The following is a 20,884-nucleotide window of genomic DNA, read 5'->3' as shown; positions in this document are numbered from 1 at the left end:
GACAAGACCAGAAATCCAATTAAAAGTGAGCAATTGAGGAAGAAAAAAAATAAATCAAATTTAAAAAGAGAAAAGATATATGATTTTTCTATCAATAAGAAACAGAAATCAAAATAACCAGGAAATGTCACATGTCTAATCATTTGGTAAAGTTAGAAAAAATCACCTTTAAAAGTTAGCTGTTAGGAACACAGTCTCTGGATGTACCACCTGCCTGCATTTATTCTGAGCTGTGTGATTATGAGTGCAGTGTGAACATCCTTGCACCACATTTAGAACAAATCGCTCTACTGATAGTAAGAGGTCCTGTGAAGTCAAATGAGGCAGTCCACACATCAGAAGTCAGGACGGTGCTGGGGACAGCAAGCTTCACTGAGTGTGAGTTTCTCATCACTTGGAGTATCACTGAAATCCATCATTAACACTAATCATTAACGTCATGATGGGCCATTGTCTCGGCTTGGTGTGGATAGCAGAAGAACAGACAACCAAATTACTGTTGGTTGTGCCAATGCTTATTGTAAGTTCATAATTTTATAATGTGAAATTATTAAACATATATGTCACTTTTTCTTTGCTTCTACCATAATACTGAGAACATGGTTTCCAGTAAATGGAAGTCAAGTCAATGGTTAATAGCAGGTACTGGCTTACCTGAAGGGTATGGGCCATAAGAGGACTCTACTCAGCAGCTGTATTTTCTCCAATTTTCACGTGTTCTGCTCTACCCACGTGTCATATGTCATTGTGATCTGCTCATTCCAATTTCTCTTTTCCGTTATCAGAAAAATGGACTCACCTCTTGACAAGCACACATTCATTTTGCAGTCATCTTACCTCTTTCCTATTCATATATCCTGCAGTAATCAAGAGAAACCTTAAATGCCACTAATTCATTCATTATTTCTTTCTTTCTTTCTTTCTTTCTTTCTTTCTTTCTTTCTTTCTTTCTTTCTTTCTTTCTTTCTTTCCTTCCTTCCTTCCTTCCTTCCTTCCTTCCTTCCTTCCTTCCTTCCTTCCTTCCTTCCTTCCTTCCTTCCTTTTGCTTAAAAACATCCTACTGACAGTTCTAATGCATGGAGATAAGATGGTCAAAGGTGCATTCTGAAGGATGAAATGATAACCAAGGTTGTTTGAATCACTGAAAATGGTTGACATCTATTTTAAGATTCCTAGGAAACAAACTGAACAGTGATTATTTAAGCAGAGGTAAGAACGTGGGTGAGGTGAGCAAGGGACATCACTTAGAGTCCTGCTGCACTCGACACTCACCTTCCTTCCAAGTGTCAGAGAGATACCCCTGTCTTTCTGTGTGCATGTTTCAGAGAAGGTTGATAAATGCAGAGCCTCTTTAAGCTGTCAACCCTTGTGACATTCTTATTCAATGACCTGTTCCCCACAGATTGGAATGATATTAGCACGGAACCTGGGCTGCATAATGAACAGAGAACATGAGAACATTCCTTAGGATGAAATAAAAATGGATTATAGTATGTGTTCAGTCACTGGGGTATATGTTTGATTGACACTGGCTTTGCTCACCACATTCCTAGCAGAGTTTACAGTGGGAAGCTGATTTCATAGATATCTACAACATCAGCAGAGCCCTTTAAGAAAGGGCTACCTATTCCCACATTGCCTTGTTCTCTATCTTGGCCCTAGGGATTCCAGGGTCCCTCCAGTTTAATTGGTCATTGTGTCCAGAGAGGAAATAATGAACTCTATTCCCAACTGCACTGGCAGGGTAACACAGGCACACAGGTGGTTCACAAATGTTAAAGCTAGGGGGAAGATGCTAGACATGAAACTTAAACCATGAATAATGAGTTTAGAGATGTTTACTCAGGACAGCACAAGGCTAAATGAACTTATAGCCCAAATTCCATTAAATGGTCTTATGGTCAAAGAGTGAGCCCACACTTCATGTTTATGGAAAGAAGTGTTCCTATTGTTCCTTGAAATTTGTATGCAGGTGTTTAGACTACACCTGCTAGGGATATGCAGCTTAAATAATTGTATCAAACAAATTCAACACATGTAAATTTTCATCTTGAAGTTTAAGGTTGGCATGAATTCACCAGGGCAGAGCTAGTAGAAATGATGGGGGATTGCAACAGAATAGATTTTGAGTATAAGTTGATTTCTGCAATTAATAATTTAATATGTGCCCACCTAAGATTTTGGAAAAATAAAGAAAACTGAAATTGCATTGAGCACCAGCTTAGATATACCCTAAAATCACTTGCTAGGATTTTACTATATTTATTTTCACTTATTTTTATTTTGTGTATAATGCATTTTATGAATTATAAAATCATATATAGATAATATAGTCATTATTTATATTACAAGAGTTTCTTTTTTATTAAATATTAAACCAGCACAGTTAGCATATACTCTTATATGCATTTCAGGTGTATAATATAGTAATTCAATAATTCTGTACATTACTAAGCACCCTGCAGGATCATTGTATTCTTTTTTTTTTTTTTAATTTCTTTTAATGTTTACTTATTCTCGAGAGAGAGACAGAGACAGAGTGTGAATGGAGGAGGGTCAGAGAGAGAGGGAGACACAGAATCTGAAGCAGGCTCCAGGCTGTGAGCTGTCAGCCCAGAGCCTGATGCAGGGCTCGAAATCACAAACTGTGGGGTCACGACCTGAGCTGAAGTCGGACGCTTAACGGATTGAGCCACCCTGGTGCCCCAGGATCATTGTCTTCTTAATCTCCTTTTCCTATTTCATCCATCCTTCCCACCACCTCCCCCTGGTAACCAATAGGTTGGTCTCTATAGTTAAGAGGCCGCTTCTTGGTTTTCCTCTCTTCCCCCCCCCCTTAAATTCATTTTTTTTGTTTCTTAAATTCCACATATGAATGAAATCATATGGTATTTGTCTTTCTTAGACTGGCTTATTTCATTAGCATTATACTCTCTAGCTCCATCCATGTCGTTGGAAATAACAAGATTTCTTTATTTTTGATTCCTGAGTAATATTCCATTATATATAAATATCACTTCTTTCTCCATTCATTAGTTGACAGACACTTGGGCTGTTTACATAGTTGGCTAGTGTTGATAATGCTGCTGTAAATACTGGGGTGCCTGTGCCCCTTCAAATCTGTATTTTTTTATCCTTTGGGTAAATAGCAGGCAGAGCAATTGCTGAATTGTGTAGTTCTATTTGTAACTTTTTGAGGAATGTCTGTACTATTCCTCAGAGTGCCTACACCAGTTTGCATTCCCACCAACAGTGCAAGAGGGTTCCCCTTTCTCCACATCCTCACCAACATTTATTGTTGCCTGAGTGGTTAATTTTAGCCATTCTGACAGGTGTGGGGTGGTATCTCATCATGGTTTTGATTTGCATTTCCCTGATGATAAGTGATTTTGAGCATCTTTTCTTCTTAATTTGAAATTTATTGTCAAATTGGTTTCCATACAACACCCAGTGCTCATCCCAAAAGGTGCCCTCCTCAATACCCATTACCCACTCTCCCCTCCCTCCCACCCCCAATCAACCCTCAGTTTTTTCTCAGTTTTTAAAAGTCTCTTATGCTTTGGCTCTCTCCCTCTTTAACCTCTTTTTTTTCTTCCCCTCCCCCCATGGTCTTCGGTTAAGTTTCTCAGGATCCACACAGGAGTGAAAACATATGGTATCTGTCTTTCTCTGTATGGCTTATTTCACTTAGCATCACACTCTCCAGTTCCATCCACGTTGCTACAAAATGCCGTATTTCATTTTTTCTCATTGCCACGTAATATTCCATTGTGTATATAAACCACAATTTCTTTATCCATTCATCAGTTGATGGACATTTAGGCCCTTTCCATAATTTGGCTATTGTTGAAAGTGCTGCTATAAACATTGGGGTACAAGTGCCCCTATGCATAAACACTCCTGTATCCCTTAGGTAAATTCCTAGTGGTACTATTGCTGGGTCATAGGGTAGATATATTTTTAATTTTTTGAGAAAGCTCTACACTGCTTTCCAGAGTGGCTGCACCAGTTTGCATTCCTACCAACAGTGCAAGAGGGTTCCCATTTCTCCACATCCTCTCCAGCATCTATAGTCTCCTGATTTGTTCATTTTAGCCACTCTGACTGGCTTCGGGTACTATCTAAGTGTGGTTTCGATTTGTATTTCCCTGATGAGGAGCGATGTTGAGCATCTTTTCATGTGCCTGTTGGCCATCTGGAAGTCTTCTTTAGAAAAGTGACTATTCATGTTTCCTGCCCATTTCTTCACTGGATTATTTGTTTTTCAGGTATGGTGTTTGGTGACTTCTTTATAGATTTTGGATACTAGCCTTTTGCCCGATATGTCATTTGCAAATATCTTTTCCCATTCCATTGGTTGCCTTTTAGTTTTGTTGATTGTTTCCTTTGTAGTGCAGAAGCGTTTTATCTTCATGAGGTCCCAATAGTTCATTTTTGCTTTTAATTCCCTTACCTTTGGAGATGTGTCAAGTAAAAAATTGCTGCACCTGAGGTCAGAGAGGTTCTTTCCTGCTTTCTCCTCTAGGGTTTTGAATTTTTCCTGTCTCACATTCAGGTCCTTCATCCATTTTGATTTTATTTTTGTGAATGGTGTAAGAAAGTGGTCTAGTTTTATTCTTCTGCATGTTGCTGTCTAGTTCTGCCAGCACCATTTGTTAAAGAGACTGTCTTTTATCCATTAGATATTCTTTCCTGCTGTGTCAAAGATTAGTTGGTCATACTGTTGTGGGTCTAGTTCTGGGGTTTCTATTCTATTCCATTGGTCTATGTGTCTGTTTTTGTGCCAATACCATGCTGTCTTGATGATTACAGCTTTGTAGTAGAGGCTAAAGTCTGGGATTGTGATGCCTCCCACTTTGAGCTTCTTCTTCAATATTACTTCAGCTATTTGGGGTCTTTTGTGGTTCCATACAAATTTTAGGATTGCTTGTTCTAGATTTGAGAAGACTGCTGGTGCAATTTTGATTGGGATTGCATTGAATGTGTAGATAGCTTTGGGTAGTATTGACATTTTGATGATATTTATTCTTCCAATCCATGAGCATGGAATGTTTTTCCATTTCTTTCTATCTTCTTCAATTTCCTTCATAAGCTTTCTATATTTTTCAGCATACAGATCTTTTACATCTTTGGTTAGGTTTATTCCTAGGTATTTTATGATTCTTGGTGCAATTGTGAATGAGGTCTGTTTATTTATTTGTTTTTCTTGCTTTATTATTATGTATAAAAATGCAACTGATTTCTGTTCATTGATTTTGTATCCTATGACTTTGCTGAATTCATATATCAGTTCTAGTAGACTTTATGTTGTCTATTAGGTTTTCTATGTATAATATGTCATCTGCAAAAAGTGAAAGCTTGACTTCATCACTGCCAATTTGGATGCCTTTGATTTCCTTTTGTTGTCTGATTGCTGATGCTAGAAACTCCAACCCTACGTTAAACAACAGTGGTGAAAGTGGACATCCCTGTCGTGTTCCTGATCTCAGGGAGAAAGCTCTCATTTTTTCCCCACTGAGGATGATATTAGCTGTGGGTTTTTCATAAATGGCTTTTATGATTCTTAAGTATGTTCCTTCTATCCCGACTTTCTTGAGGGTTTTTTATTACGAAACCTTGTTGAATTTTGTCACATGTTTTTCTGCAAGAATTGAAAGGATCATATGTTTTTTTTCTTTTCTTTTATTAATGTGATATATCACATTGATTGATTTGCAAATGTTGAACCAGCCCTGCAGCCCAGGAATGAATCCCACTTGATAATGGTGAATAATTCTTTTTATATGCTGTTGAATTCGATTTCCTAGTATCTTTTTGAGAATTTTTGCATTGATATTCATCAGGAATATTGGCCTGTAGTTCTCTTTTTTTGCTAGGTCTCTGTCTGGTTTGAGAATCAAAGTAATGCTGGCTTCATAGGATGAGTCTGGAACTTTTCCTTTCCTTCTATTTTTTGGAACACTTGAGAAGGATAAGTATTATCTGTGCTTTAAATGTCTGATAGAATTCCCCAGGGAAGCCATCTGGTCCTGGACTCTTATTTGTTGGGAAATTTTTGATAACTGATTCAATTTCTTCACTGGTTATGGGTCTGTTCAAGTTTTCTGTTTCTTCCTGTTTGAGTTTTGGAAGTGTGGGTGCTTAGAAATTTGTCCATTTCTTCCAGGTTGTCCAGTTTGTTGGCATATAGTTTTTCATAATATTCCCTGATAATTGCTTGTATTTCTGAGGGATTGGTTGTAATGATTCCATTTTACATTTATGGTTTTATCTGTTTGGGTCCTCTCCCTTTTCTTTTTGAGAAGCCTGGCTAGAGGTTTGTCAATTTTGTTTATTTTTTCAAAAAACCAACTCTTGGTTTCTTTGATCTGCTCTACACTTTTTTTTAGATTCTATATTGTTTATTTCTGCTCTGATCCTTAATATTTCTCTTCTTCTGCTGGGTTTGGGGTGTCTTTGCTGTTCTGCTTCTATTTCCTTTAGGTGTTCTGTTAGATTTTGTATTTGGGATTTTTCTTGTTTCTTGAGATAGGCCTGGATTGCAACGTATTTTCCTCTCAGGACTGCCTTCGCTGCATCCCAAAGCATTTGGATTGTTGTAGTTTCATTTTCATTTGTTTCCATATATTTTTAAATTTCTTCTCTAATTGCCTGGTTGACCCATTCATTCTTTAGTAGGGTGTTCTTTAACCTCCATGCTTTTGGAGGTTTTCCAGACTTTTTCTTGTGGTTGATTTCAAGCTTCATAGCATTGTGGTCTGAAAGTATGCATGGTATGATTTCAATTCTTGTATACTTATGAAGGGCTGTTTTGTGACCCAGTATGTGATCTATATTGGAGAATGTTCCATGTGCACTCGAGAAGAAAGTATATTCTGTTGCTTTGGGATGCAGAGTTCTAAATATATCTGTCAAGTCCATCTGATCCAATGTATCATTCAGGGGTCTTGTTTCTGTATTGATCCTGTGTCTAGATTATCTATCCCTTGTTGTAAGTGGAGTGTTAAAGTCCCCTGCAATTACCACATTCTTATCAATAAGGTTGCTTATGTTTGTGAGTAATTGTTTTATATATTTGGGGGCTCCCGTATTCAGTGCATAGACATTTATAATTGTTTGCTCTTCCTGATGGATAGACCCTCTAATGATTATATAATACCCTTCTTCATCTCTTGTTACAGCCTTTAATTTAAAGTCTAGTTTGTCTGATACAAGTATGGCTACTCCAGCTTTCTTTTGTCTTCCAGTAGCATGATAGATCGTTCTCCATCCCCTCACGTTCAATCTGAAGGTGTCCTCAGGTCTTAAATGAATCTCTTGTAGACAGCATATAGATGGGTCTCGTTTTTTTTATCCATTCTGATACTCTATGTCTTCTGGTTGGTGCATTTAGTCCATTTACTTTCAGTGTTATTATAGAAAGATATGGGTTTAGAGTCATTGTGATGTCTGTAGGTTTCATGCTTGTAGTGATGTCTCTGGTACTTTGTGGTCCTTGAAACATTTCACTCACAGAATCCCCCTTAGGATCTCTTTTAGGCCTGGTTTAGTGGTGATGAATTCCTTCAGTTTCTGTTTGTTTGGGAAGACCTTTATCTTTCCTTGTAGTTTGAATGATATGCTTGCTAGATAAAGGATTCTCGTCTGCATATTTTTTTCTGTTCATCACATTGAAGATTTCCTGCCATTCTTTTCTGGCCTGCCAAATTTCAGGAGATAGATCCATCACTATTCTTATTGGTCTCCCTTTATATGTTAGAGCATGTTTATCCCTAGATGCTTTCAGAATTTTCTCTTTATCCTTGTGTTTTGTCAGTTTCACTATGATATGTCGTGCAGAAGATCGATTCAAGTTACATCTGAAGGGAGTTTTCTGTGCCTCTTGGATTTCAATGTCTTTTTCCTTCCCCAGATCAGGGAAGTTCTCAACTATGATTTGTTCAAGTCCACCTTCAGCCCCTTTCTCTCTCTTTTCCTCTTTTGAATCCCTATTATAAGGATGTTGTTCTGTCTGATTGCATCACATAATTCTCTAATTCTCCCCTCATACTCCTGGATTATTTTTTATTTCTCTTTTTATCAGCTTCCTGTTTTTCCATAATTTTATCTTCTAGTTCACCTATTCTCTCCTCTGCCTGTTCAATCCGAGCTGTGGTCTCCTCCATTTTATTTTGCACCTCATTTATAGCATTTTTTAGCTCCTCATGACTATATCCTATTTCCTTGATCTCTGTAGCAATAGATTCTCTGCTCTCCTCTATACATTTTTCAAGCCCAGCGATTAATTTTATGACTATTATTCTAAATCTTGTTCCGTTATATTGCTTAAATCGTTTTTGATCAATTTGTTAGCTGTCGCTACTTCCTGGAATTTCTTTTGCGGAGAATTCCTCCATTTCATCATTTTGGGTATTCCCTGGGGTGGCTCCCAAGTGCAGGGCACTTCCCCTGTACTGTCCAGAGTAACTTATGTTGGTGGGCAGGGCCACAGTCAGACCTGATGACTGTCCCCAGCCCACTGCTGGGGCCACAGTCAGACTGGTGTGTACCTTATCTTCCCCTCTTCCAGGGGCAGGACTCACTGTGGATTGGTGTGGCCCCTGTCTGGGCTATTTGCACACTGCCAGATTTGTGGTGCTGCTTCAATGGTATCTGGGTATAAGCCAGGGTAGATCAGCAAGGTACACAGGGGTGGGAGGGGCATGCTTAGCTCCCTTTGCCATTGGTGGTACCCTGTGGGAGGGGCCATGCAGCACTGGGAAGGAGGCAGACCCATCAGAAGAATGGATCCACAGAAGCACGGTGGTGGGTGTTTGCAAGGTTCAAGCAAGTTCGGTGACAGAAACTGTTTCCCTTTGGGATTTTGGCTGGAGGATGGGAGAGGGAGATGGCACTTGCCAGCACCTTTGTTCCCTGCTGAGCTGAGCTCTGTCTCTCGGGGCTCAACAACTCTCCCTCCCGGTGTCCTCTCGCACTCCACATTCTCCAAGAGCAGAGATGTTGACTTTTAATATTCCAGATGTTAAGTTCCACTGGCTGTCAGAACTCACGGAGTCCAGCCCCTCCACTTTTGCAAACCAGACTCTGGGGCTCTGCCTTGCTGGGCAGGCTGCCCCTCCACTGCCCTGGCTCCCTCCTGCCAGTCCATGTAGTGTGCACCGCCTCTCCACCCATCCTACCCTCTTCTGTGGGCCTTTGTCTATGCTTGGTTCTGGAGAGTCTGTTCTGCTAGTCTTCTGGCAGTTTTCTGGGTTATTTAGGCAGATATGGGTTGAATCTAAGTGATCAGCAGGAAGCGGTGAACCCAGCATTCTCTTACACCACCATCTTCAAATGGAAAATTCAATGTCTTCATTATTATAACATTGTAATACAGTATAGCTTGAAATCTGGTATGGTGATGGCCCCTGCTTTCATTTTCTTTTTCAAGATTGCTTTGGCTATTCAGGTGCTTTTCTCATTCCATACACATTTTAGGATTATTTTAGCTCTGTGAAGAATGCCGGTGTTATTTTGACAGGGATTTCATTCAGTATGTAGATTGCATTGGGTAGTATTGACATTTTCACAATATTTGTTCTTTCTATCCAGGAGCATGGAATCTTTTTCCATTTTTTTGTGTCTTCTTCAATTTCTTTCATAAGCTTTCTATAGTTTTCAGTGTATAGATTTTTCACCTCTTTTGTTAGATTTATTCCTAGGTATTTTATTTGTGTGTGTGTGTGTGTGTGTGTGTGTGTGCACGCAACTGTAAATGGGATTGATTCCTTGGTTTCTCTTTCTGTCGCTTCATTGTTGGTGTATGTAAATGCAAATTATTTCTGTGCATTGATTTTATATCCTGTAACTTTGTTGAATTCATGAATAAGTTCTAGCAGTTTTTTTTGTGGAATCTTTAGGGTTTTCCTTATAGATTATCATGCCATCTGTGAAGAGTGAATGTTTGACCTCCTCCTGGCTGATTTGGATGCCTTTTATTTCTTTGTGTTGTCTCATTACAGAGGCGAAGATTTCCAATACTATGTTGAATAACAGTGGTGAGAGTGGACATCCCTGTCTCATTCCTGACCTTAGGGGAAAAGCTCTCAGTTTTTCCCCATTGAGGATGATATTAGTGTTGGGTCATTCATATATGGCTTTTATGATCTCAAGGTATGCTCCTTCTATCCCTACTTTCTTGAGGGTTTTAATCAAGAAAGTATGCTGTCAAATGCTTACTCTGTATCGATTGTAAGGATCATGTAGTTCTTGTCCTTTATTTTATTGTTGGGATGAATCACATTGATTGTGTTGTGGATATTGAACCAGCCCTGCATCCCAGGTATAAATCCCTCTTGGTCATGGTGAATAATATTTTTAATGTATTGTTGGATCCTGTTGGCTAATATCTTGTTGAGGATTTTTCATCCATGATCATCAGGAAAATTGGTCTATAGTTCTCCTTCTTAGTGGGGGCTCTGTCTGGTTTTGGAATCAAGGTAATGCTGGCTTCTTAGAGTTTGGAAGTTTTCCTTCCATTTCTATTTTTTGGAACACCTTCAAGAGAATGGGTGGTAACTCTTCCTTAAAATGTTTGGTGGAATTCCCCTGGAAAGCCCTGTGGCCCTGGACTCTTTTTTTTTTTTTTGGCAGATTTTTGATTACTAATCCTATTTCTTTATTCGTTATGGGTCTGTTCAAATTTTCTATATCTTCCTATTTCAGTTTTGGTAGTGTATATATTTCTAGGAATTTGTCCATTTCTTCAAGATTGCCTATTGTATTGGCATATAATTGCTCCTAATATTCTCTTATGATTGTTTTCATTTCTGCTGTTTTAGTTGTGATCTCTCCTCTTTCATTCTTGATTTTATTTATTTGGTTTGTTTTCTTTTTCTTTTTGTCAAAGTGCCTAGTGGTTTACCTATTTTGTCAATTCTTTCAAAATACCAGCTTCCGGTTTCATTGATCTGTTATATTTTGTTTTGTTTTTTGGTTTTGGTAGCATTTATTTCTGCTCTAATCTTTATTATTTCCTGTCCTCTGCTGGTTTGGCATTCTATTTTCTGTTCTTTTTCCAGCTCCTTAAAGCGTAAGGTTAGGTTGTGTATCTGAGATCTTCCTTCTTTAGGAAGACCTGGATTGCTATATACTTTCCTCTTATGACCGCCTTTGCTTTGTCCCAGAGGTTTTGGGTTGTGATGTTACCATTTTCATTGGCTTCCATATATTTTTAATTTCTTCAGTCTCCAAGTATGTTTCCTTTCCAAATTTTTTCTTCTGGTTGATTTTCAGTGTCATAGCATTGTGGTCTGAAAATATGCACAGTATGATCTCGATCTTTTTGCACTTATTCGGGCTGACTTGTGTCCCAGTATATGGTCTATTCTGGAAAACATTTCATGTACAGTGGAGAAGAATGTATATTCTGCTTTAGGATGAAATGTTCTGAATATATCTGTTAAGTCCACATGGTCCACTGTGTCATTCAAAGCAATTGTTTTCTTGTGATTTTCTGTTTAGGTGATCTGTTCTTTGATGGAAGTGGGGTGTTGAATCTCCTACTATTATGGTATTATTATCAATGAGTTTCTTTATGTTTGTGATTAATTGATTTATATATTTGGCTTCTTTCACATTTGGAGACTAATGTTTACAATTGTTATGCCTTCTTGATAGATAACCCCTTAATTATGATATAATGCCCTTCCTCATCTCTTGTTACCATCTTTATTTTAAAGTCTAAAAAAATAAAAAAATAAAAAAATAAAGTCTAGATTGTCTGATATAAGTATGGCTACTCCAGCTTTCTTTTGTTGACCATTAGCATGATAGATGGTTCTCCATCCCCTTACATTCAATATGAAGTGTTTTTATGTCTAAAGTGGGTCTCTTGTAAACAGCATATAGATGGATCTTGTTTTCTTATCCATTCTGTTACCCTTTGTCTTTTGATTAGAGAATTTAGTCCATTGATTTTTAGAGCGAGTACTGAAGGACATGAATTTATTGTCATTATGTTTATTGTAGAGTTGGGGTTTCTGGTGGTGTTCTCTGGTCCTCTGGTCCTTCTAGTCTCTCCTTTGCTTGTTTATGATTTTATATATTTGGGTCCTCTCTCTTTTCTTTCTGAGATATCTGGCTAGGGGTTTATAAATTTGTTTATTTTATCAAAAATCAGCTCTTAGTTTCATTGATCTGTTCTACTGCTTTTTCTTTTTCTCTTTCCTTCCTTCCTTCCTTCCTTCCTTCCTTCCTTCCTTCCTTCCTTCCTTCCTTCCTTCCTTCTTTTTTTCTTTCATTTTGATTCTATACTGTTTATTTATGTTCTGATCTTTATTATTTCTCTTCTTCTACTGGCCTTGGGGTTTCCTTGCTGTTCTGCTTCTAGTTCTTTAGGTGTGCTGTTAGATTTTGCATTTGGGATTTTTCTTGTTTCTTGAGATAGGCCTGGATTGCAATGTATTTTCCTCTTAGGACTGCCTTTCCTACATCCCAAAGGGTTTGGATTGTTGTCTTTTCATTTTCATTTGTTTTCACATATTTTTAGATTTCTTCTTTAGTTGCCTGGTTGATCCATTCATTATTTAAGGATGTTTTGCCTTTGGAGGTTTTCCAAACCTTTTCCTGTGGTTGATTTCAAGTTTCATAGCATTATGATCTGAAAACGTGCATGGTGTGATCTCAATTGTTTTATATTTATTGAGGGATGTTTTGTGACCGAGTATGTAGTCTTACTTGGAAAATGTTCCATGTGCACTGGAGAAGATGTGTATTCTGTTGCTTTAGGATTAAAATCTCTGAATATATCTGTCAAGTCAATCTGACCCAGTGTATCATTCAGGGCTGTTTTTTATTTATTGATTTTATCTCTAGATGATCTGTCCATTGTTGAAAGTGGAGTATTAAAGTTCCCTGAATTTGCCACATTCTTACCAATAAAATTGCTTTTATTTGTGATTAATTGATTTATAAATTTGAGTACCATCCAATTGGAGACATAAACATTTATAATTGTTAGCTCTTCTTGTTGGATAGATATCATAGTTATGATATAATGCCCTTCTTCATCTCTTGTTACAGTTTTCAGTTTAAAATATAGTTTGTCTGTTATAAGTATGGCTAATCCAGCTTTCTTTTGACTTCCAGTAGCATGACAGATGGTTGTCCATTCCCTCACTTTCAATCTGAAGGTGTCCTCAGGTCTAAAATGGGTCTCTTGTAGATAGCAAATAGATGGGTCTTGTTTGTTTGTTTGTTTGTATCCATTCTGATACCCTATTTCTTTGGATTGTAGCATTTAGTCTATTTACATTCAGTGTTATTATTGAAAGATATGGGTTTAGAGTCATTTTGATATCTGTAGGTTTCATGCTTGTAGTGATATCTCTGGTCCTTTGTGGTCTTTGCAACACTCAACTCACAGAATCCCCCTTAGGATCTCTTGTAGGGCTGGTTTAGTGTTGATGAACTCCTTTAGTTTTTGTGTGTCTGGGAAAACTTTTATCTCTCCTTGTATTTTGAATGACAGGCTTGCTGGATAAAGGATCCTTGACTGCATACTTTTCCTGCTCATATTGAAGATTTCCCGCCATTCCTTTCTGGCCTGTCAAGTTTCAGTAGATAGGTCTGCTACTACCCTTATGTGTCTACCCTTGTAGGTTAAGGCCCATTTGTCCCTAGATGCTTTCAAAATTCTCTGTTTATCTTTGTATTTTTCCAGTTTCACTATGATGTGTCATGCAGAAGATCAATTTCTGTTATGTCTGAAGGGAGTTCTCTGTGCCTCTGGATTTCAATGCCTCTTTCCTTCCCCAGATCGAGGAAGTTCTCAGCTATGATTTATTCAAATACACCCTCCACCCCTTTCTCTCTCCCTTCTTCTTCTGGAACTCCTTTGATATGTATATTATAATCTTTCATTGAATCACTTAGTTCTCTAATTCTCCCCTGCTGGTCTAGAATTTTTTTTATCTCTTTTTCACAGCTTCATCTCTTTCCCTAAGTTTATCTCCTATTTCACTTATTCTCCCCTCTGCCTCTTCAATCCTTGCTGTCACCGCCTCTAGTTTCTTTTGCACCTCATTTACAGCATTTTTTTTTACTGAATTATCACTTTTAGAATAAAAGTCATATCAAATATGGGTCTTCTTATGGATAGCTATTTTCGTGCTGCTGCTGCTGCTGCTACTACTGCTGCTGCCAGAGGGTTTTCTAGGATTCTTCCACTTGCTCTGCATGGTTTTTATTACTATTTAGCCAACACATCAAACTTATCCCTTGAAGCTTCCTGGGAACCCTCTTCCCCATACATGTCCTGGCACTGACCCCCTGGTTCTATTCAGTTCTCTGCTCAAAAGCCCTCCTGGACCACCCCTTCTAAAATAGCACTTTCAATCACTCTCCCCCATCTCTGCATTGTCTTTGCTTTTTTTAAAAAAATTAAGCCTTGAGGTATACCTGAGACATAAAATTATAAGATATTTAATGTGTACATCATGGTGATTTGATATTTGTATACATTGTGAAAGTGTACCCTCTCCCATCTAGTTAATTTACACATCCATAACCTCACATATTTATCTTTGTGGTTTGGTGAGAACATTTCAGTTCTACTCTGTCAACAGATTTCAATTATTAAATACAGTGTTAGAAACTGTAGTCACTGTTTTACATGAGATCCTCATGCCTTATTCATCTTCTAGCTGATGTTTGTGCCACTGTACCAACCTCTCCCTATTGCCCCACCACCCCAGCCCCTGTCAACCATTTTCCCTACTTTGTTTCAAGAAGTTTGATTTTTTAAAAATATTCCACATATAGTGATATCATGTAGTATTTGTCTGTCTCTGACTTATCTCATTTAGCATAATGCCCTCAAAGTTCATTTGTGTTGTCACAATAGCAGATGTCTGTATTCATGGATGAGTAATATTTGATTATATTAATATTTGATTAAATATAATCAAATTAATTGTATATATATGATATTATTTAAATCTTGGATTTCTCTTTGTTCCATTGATCTATATGTTTATATTTATAGCCACATGCCTTTGATTAATATGGCTTTCTAATACGGTATGACATCAAGAAGTTTGATGACTTCAGCTTTGCTGTTATTTCAAGATTATTTGTGCAATACAGGTTCTTTTGTGGTTCCATGCAAGTGTTAGGGTTGTTTTTTATTTCTAAAATTGGATTTTTTATAGAGATTGTATTGAATCTGTAGCTGGCTTTAGGTAGTATGTACACTTTAAAAATATTCTTCCAATTAATAAGCATGAAATGCCTTTCCATTTATTTATGTATCTTCAGTTTTTTGCATCAATCTTATACTTTTCAGTGTACAGGACTTTCACATCCTTGGTGAAATTTATTCCTAGATATTTTATTCTCTTTGAAGTGATTGTAAATGAGGTCAGTATTCTTAATTTCCATTTCTAGTAGTTTGCAATTGTTCTATAAAAATGATGTATTTTTGTTTATTGATTTTTGTACCCTGCAACTTTAAAGAACTGTTCACTAGCTCACTTTTATGGTGGAATCTTTAGGATTTTCTATATATGATATCATGTCATCAGCATATGCAGACAGTTTTATTTCTTCCTTCCTTATTTCCTTGCCTGTATTTCTTTTTCTTGCCTAGGTGCTCTGGCTCTGACTTCTAATACTGTGTTGAACAGAGGTGGTGAGGGTGGACATCCACCATTGAATATGATGTTAGCTGTGGGCTTGTCACATAGGCCTTGAGCATTTTGTGGTGTAGGCCAATTCAAAGACTGAAGGCAGGGCTCACAGGGACCCATTTCTCATGCAAAAGAGGACAGGGGAGTGTGCCTCCTTAGAAGGCCCAGCGAGGCTGGGGCAGAAGTCTGGAATACTGGTCCTCCTTATGATAGGGATGGTCAGGGTTTATGCCTGAAGGACCATCAGCCCCCAGTAGTGCCTTGGCACCTGTGGCATCATCCCCCAAAAGGTAGCATGGGACCTGTGGCTTGAAGCAGAAATGGCAGTAGTGCAGTTAATATAGAGTATTTACTGGCTGGCAAGCACACTGATAGGCAAGTACTCTGAAGATTAGAAAATTTGAGATTATACCTGGGGAAGGGGAGCCCAAAATGGAAACACTGGACGTCCTGCTAAAGCTGCAATTGGCGACTGAGGAACACATTGGAAAATAGTGATAACGAAGAAAAGCAATAGGCCATATATTTGTACTCAGAGTTCATGGAACATTTCTTCCCAGTAAGATACAATGATACAACGGACAGAAAGTTTTCTTTTGATATTTTAGTTGGCAAACAAGGGGGTAAAACATGACCCGTAGTTTTCACACGGCTGCTATAAATGTGCGCTTAACATCATAGAGGAAATAGGTGAAAGTTAAGTTACTCTCTGGGAGTGTTTCCTTTCATGTTATCACTGCAACCTAAAGCAGAGTCTAGTTTCTCTTGAATCCTCAGCTCCAAAGAAAATGTACGGATTTATGAAGGAGTGATAGTAATGAGTGTCCTCCTTAAGAAGTGGCTGCTGTTTCTGAAAAATGACAAGTAGCTAATAATATTCTGAAAAGTATCCCTAAAAAGCAAAAAGGAGTTGTTTTCTTTTGACACAGATCTGCCGTTGTTTAACAGAACTGAAAGCAAAGAGTAGACGTAGCTTCATATAATTAGGACAAGTTTGCTGCCAATAGAATTATGAACACTGTTAGTTTTACAACCTTTTTAGATTTAGACCGGTGGGGTTGAGATTTTCAACCTATGTCTATCATTTCTAGCAGTCCCGTTAGTTTCTAAAAGCAATATTTATGAGGCAGTAGATAACTAATACAAAAAGAGTAAGATGACTGTTTCCCCAAATTTGTGGTAATACATGGTGTTGTCAAATTTTTCTGTAGTTCCAGGGAATCTCCAGCATTTGAACCTGATTAACGGAGGCTGTCCTTGGATCCAAGGTGTCAGCCACTAACCTATAAGACCATTCATACCTTCCTGAGGTGCTAGAGCCTGGGTATGCTGCCTTTTCGGTCGATTTGGGCCAGGGGAGATCGCAGTCATCTTTGCAGTCAGGGACAAGCACGTGCTATGACACTGAGACATTGGTTTTCAATCTTTTTGCCATTGTCAGCAGCTCCCTCCCAGTGACGTTTTCACATCACAGTTACACTCTGTGTCTATTCATGTACTGTGGCTTTTTGGAGGGCTACCCATCAGTGTATTTGCTATGAGTTTCTCCACTTCTCTGGAAGCCAAGGTTTTCTTCCTTGGGAGTAACATATGTGATGTGAATGCATACACTGGTAAGTAAGTCAGGTCCTTAGTGTGACCCAAATTTTTGTGTGGATGGGAATAAATTAAAGGGAGTCTACTATAAAGTTAGCAGTCATCATTTCTAGGTTATGAGATAAAGGGAAAGTTTTCTTATATTTCTCCTGTTTTCCTCATGTCCTGATACACACTTATAAGGATTCCATAAATGTATCCACTTAAAAGAAAAAATTATCCTATCTTTTCCTTCTCCTAGGTCTTAGGTGTTGCAAAATGTCCTAAACATTAAAGCCTAAAGATGTTGCTCCAGCATTCATTATTTATCATATCATATCATATCATATCATATCATATCATATCATTTATCATTTATCAAATATATTTATCATATACATTTATCATATTCTGTAGAATAATATAATTTTCATATATTTTATTTAAAAATGATTCATTCATTTAATAATTGTACAGATACTCAATATGTAATTTTATCATAAGCCACTATAGACACAGCAAAATCTCATATGAATAAGAGTTTCTATGGTGTTGAAAAGCTCACCAATGTCTTTTTATCAAACAAACATACAAACAAATAAAAAAATTAGATAATGCCAGTGTAGTGACAAGGGCAGGTTTTGGAGGGAATTCAAAGGACAGATATATGAGATTTGTAATGATATTTCTCATGAGCCAAGATATCAACTGAGTGCAAAGTTGAGTAAGAGATTTTTAAATGACAAATTACTTGTTTATCAAGACTGGGATGAGCTTTTCTCACAAAGAAAAGTTGGTATTCATTTCCAGTGACCAGACTGTCACCATTCTATATGTTCTCCTCTTAAATTCCTTACAATACTATGAAGTTTATATTTTCTCTGTGCCTTCCTATGTTTTGGTATCATCATCCTCTCTCAGATTTTTATTTTTACCAAGACCTATGAAACTGGTGATTTTAGTGTTATTCCCAAAAGTATCACAACTTCAAATAATGTTTTCACTGTGGAAACCTGGGAACTAGAAGGTTTAAGGATGGGAGAGAAAATACCTTTAACCCTTACAACTCATGTACCCCACCCAAATACCCCAGGTGGATGACAGCTAACTCCACCACCATATCACAAGGTGCAAGGGCACGGTAATGTGAGGACTCTCACATGAAGAGGATTTCCACTCTTGGAAATGGTCAACTTGTAAAGAAGTGGAGTGTTTTTTTCTCCAGCATAGAGCTACTCAGAATTTCTTGGCATTGTGTTAGTGGAGGCCAGTCTAAGAAATGTGATATGCCACATGATGGCTCTGCAACAATTAAAAATTGAGGCAGAAGTTGGGTGAATATTAGTGGGGAGTTGATCTGCACCACAAAATCCCTGATGACATATCAGGTGGATGAAGAGGACATTATTTCGCATAAAAGTGGTAAGTCTGCTAAGAAGAAATCAGTGTCCATTGTAATCGTACATTAATATAAAATTCCATGTGATATATTTTCTTAATATCTTGTACATGCATCTATTACTAAACTAAACCACTTTTCGTAATTCTATGTTTACTTATCTGTAGTTCCTGATTAGTCTTGAAGGCTTTTAAGTGTATAAATTGAAGTTTCTTTATGAAACTGCATCTCTATCTCCTTATAATTCTTTGTGCTTCCTACTTCTTTAGAAAGTCACTACCTACAACAATTCTTGGTACATGGCAAACACCTAGTAAATGCTTTTTACATAAATGAATCGCTACATCTTCTCTTGGTAAAGGTCAGTGTTATTTCTTTAACTCTCGTCCATCTAACTCATGACTTTGCTGACCATTTTTCTGCACACAGTATTCTCTTTACTGCACTCTTCACATCCTTGTTTCTTAAAGTGTAGATCAGAGGGTTAAGGGTGGGTGTGACGATTGTGTAAAAGAGTGTAAAGAACTTCCCCTCATCTTGGGATGTGCTATTCTGTGGCTTCATGTACATATAAATGAGTGTTCCATAAAACAGAGTTACTACTGTGAGGTGGGAACCACAGGTATTAAGGACCCTACTCCACCTTGCTGTTGACTTGATCCTCATGACAGCTTGAGTGATAACTGCGTATGAGATGAGAATTAGTAATAGAGGTACTAGAAGAAATATCACTCCAAGAGCATAGACAATGACCTCAATTACTTTTGAGTAGACACAAGCCATCTTGAGCAATGCTGGCATCTCACAGAAAAAATTGTCCACCTCCCGGTGCCCACATCTTGGCAGTTTCAGAGTCAAGGAGCAAAGAATTAAGGCACTGCCAAGACCACCTAACCAGGCGACAAGCACCATCTTTTGGCAAAGTTGAGGGTGCATTATTACTGTGTAGTGAAGAGGTTGACAGACAGCGGCGTAGCGATCATAGGCCATCACAGCCAAGAGAAGACATTCTGTGGCTCCCAAGTCAAGGGCAAAGAAGAATTGGAGCACACACCCTCCGTAGGTAATAGACTTTGTTAGACCCCATAGATTTACCAGCATCTGTGGGATAATGCTAGTTGCATAACAGAGATCCAGAAAAGACAAATTGGATAGGAAGAAATACATAGGAGTATGGAGCTGGCTGTCTAGGTTAGATACAAGGATGATGGTTGTGTTTCCTACCAGAGTCACAATATAGAAGATGAAGACAACCCCAGAGATGATGTGTTCTAACTGGGGCCGATCAGAAAACCCCAGCAGGATGAAGTCTGTCATGGAACTTCCATTGTTTTTGTTCATGACTCCTCATGAAGGTCTAGAAGACAGTACCCTGGTAATTAAAAAAAAAAATAGCATCACCTTAGGTAGAAATAAGATCTCTGATGTTTGCCATGAGTGTCCCAAATTCACTTGTTTGTGTGCTCTCTCCCTTTGGAACATTTCTTTTAACACTCTTGTATTCAGTGACCATAGCTTCTGCATGTTCACTCATCACCAGAGTGGTTCTAAAAATAATACAATAAACCCAATCACACTGAATTGTAAATAATTGAAAAGGCTTAATATGCTATGACACCTATGATTCTCTGTATTTTGGGTAAGCAATAAATCCCTAAAGTTAATTACATAATTTAAGAGTAGGATATGTTTAGTGCCGTTCCTTCTTCAAATTATGACATTAGGTCACTTGACATGACAAATTTTTCCCTTATCAAAGGAGAGGAGTTTGAGGTAAAAAGTTAAATAACCTATTATGCTGGGATAAGCTGCACCATTTGGTAGCAGAATCACTTTCCACATTTATGTCCAAATGTCTGTATTGCAGCCATTATCATCACCATCACCACCAACCTCTTCCTCATATTTTCACTCCCATTCAGCCATGTAGACATTGATATTTCTGTATCAATTTTGGTGTTCCTCACTATACTGCTCTTGTTTGGTGCCAGGAAAAAATTTGTCTCTTTTATTAACAATTATTTACATGTACAGAGGCTAGGTGTTGCTTTGAGTACCTTTTATGACTGCTATTATACCATTTAAATAGCCTTAGAATTTGTTACAGAGTTAAAAGGAGCCTATTCCAGAAACATTTGGTTACCACATATACATATCAAAAACCTATGTTAGCTCCTACTCACCGGGCTATTCAGCAGGATTAGCAAGATAGGTAACTTGAATGAAAATCTGTTCATTAAAC

General features: G+C 37.8%; 1 protein-coding gene across 1 annotated transcript; it reads right to left on the bottom strand.

Moving 5' to 3' along the window:
- Positions 1–18,958: 18,958 nt before the first annotated feature.
- On the bottom strand, positions 18,959–19,983 carry LOC101084283 (olfactory receptor 2W1-like). The gene has a single exon (XM_003985644.4). It carries the CDS (start codon positions 19,981–19,983, stop codon positions 19,039–19,041), a length of 945 nt encoding a protein of 314 aa, XP_003985693.4. The 3' UTR covers positions 18,959–19,038.
- Between the last annotated feature and the right edge of the window lie 901 nt (positions 19,984–20,884).

This window comes from Felis catus, chromosome B2 (assembly GCF_018350175.1).
Source record: "Felis catus isolate Fca126 chromosome B2, F.catus_Fca126_mat1.0, whole genome shotgun sequence".
Classification (NCBI taxonomy): domain Eukaryota; kingdom Metazoa; phylum Chordata; class Mammalia; order Carnivora; family Felidae; genus Felis; species Felis catus.
Note: the sequence above shows the minus strand (reverse complement) of the source record. Positions and strands in the feature narration are given on the sequence as shown.

Coding starts and splice junctions, on each gene's coding strand:
- LOC101084283 (XM_003985644.4), bottom strand. CDS start 19,983: ATGAACAAAAACAATGGAAGTTCCATGACAGACTTCATCCTGCTGGGG.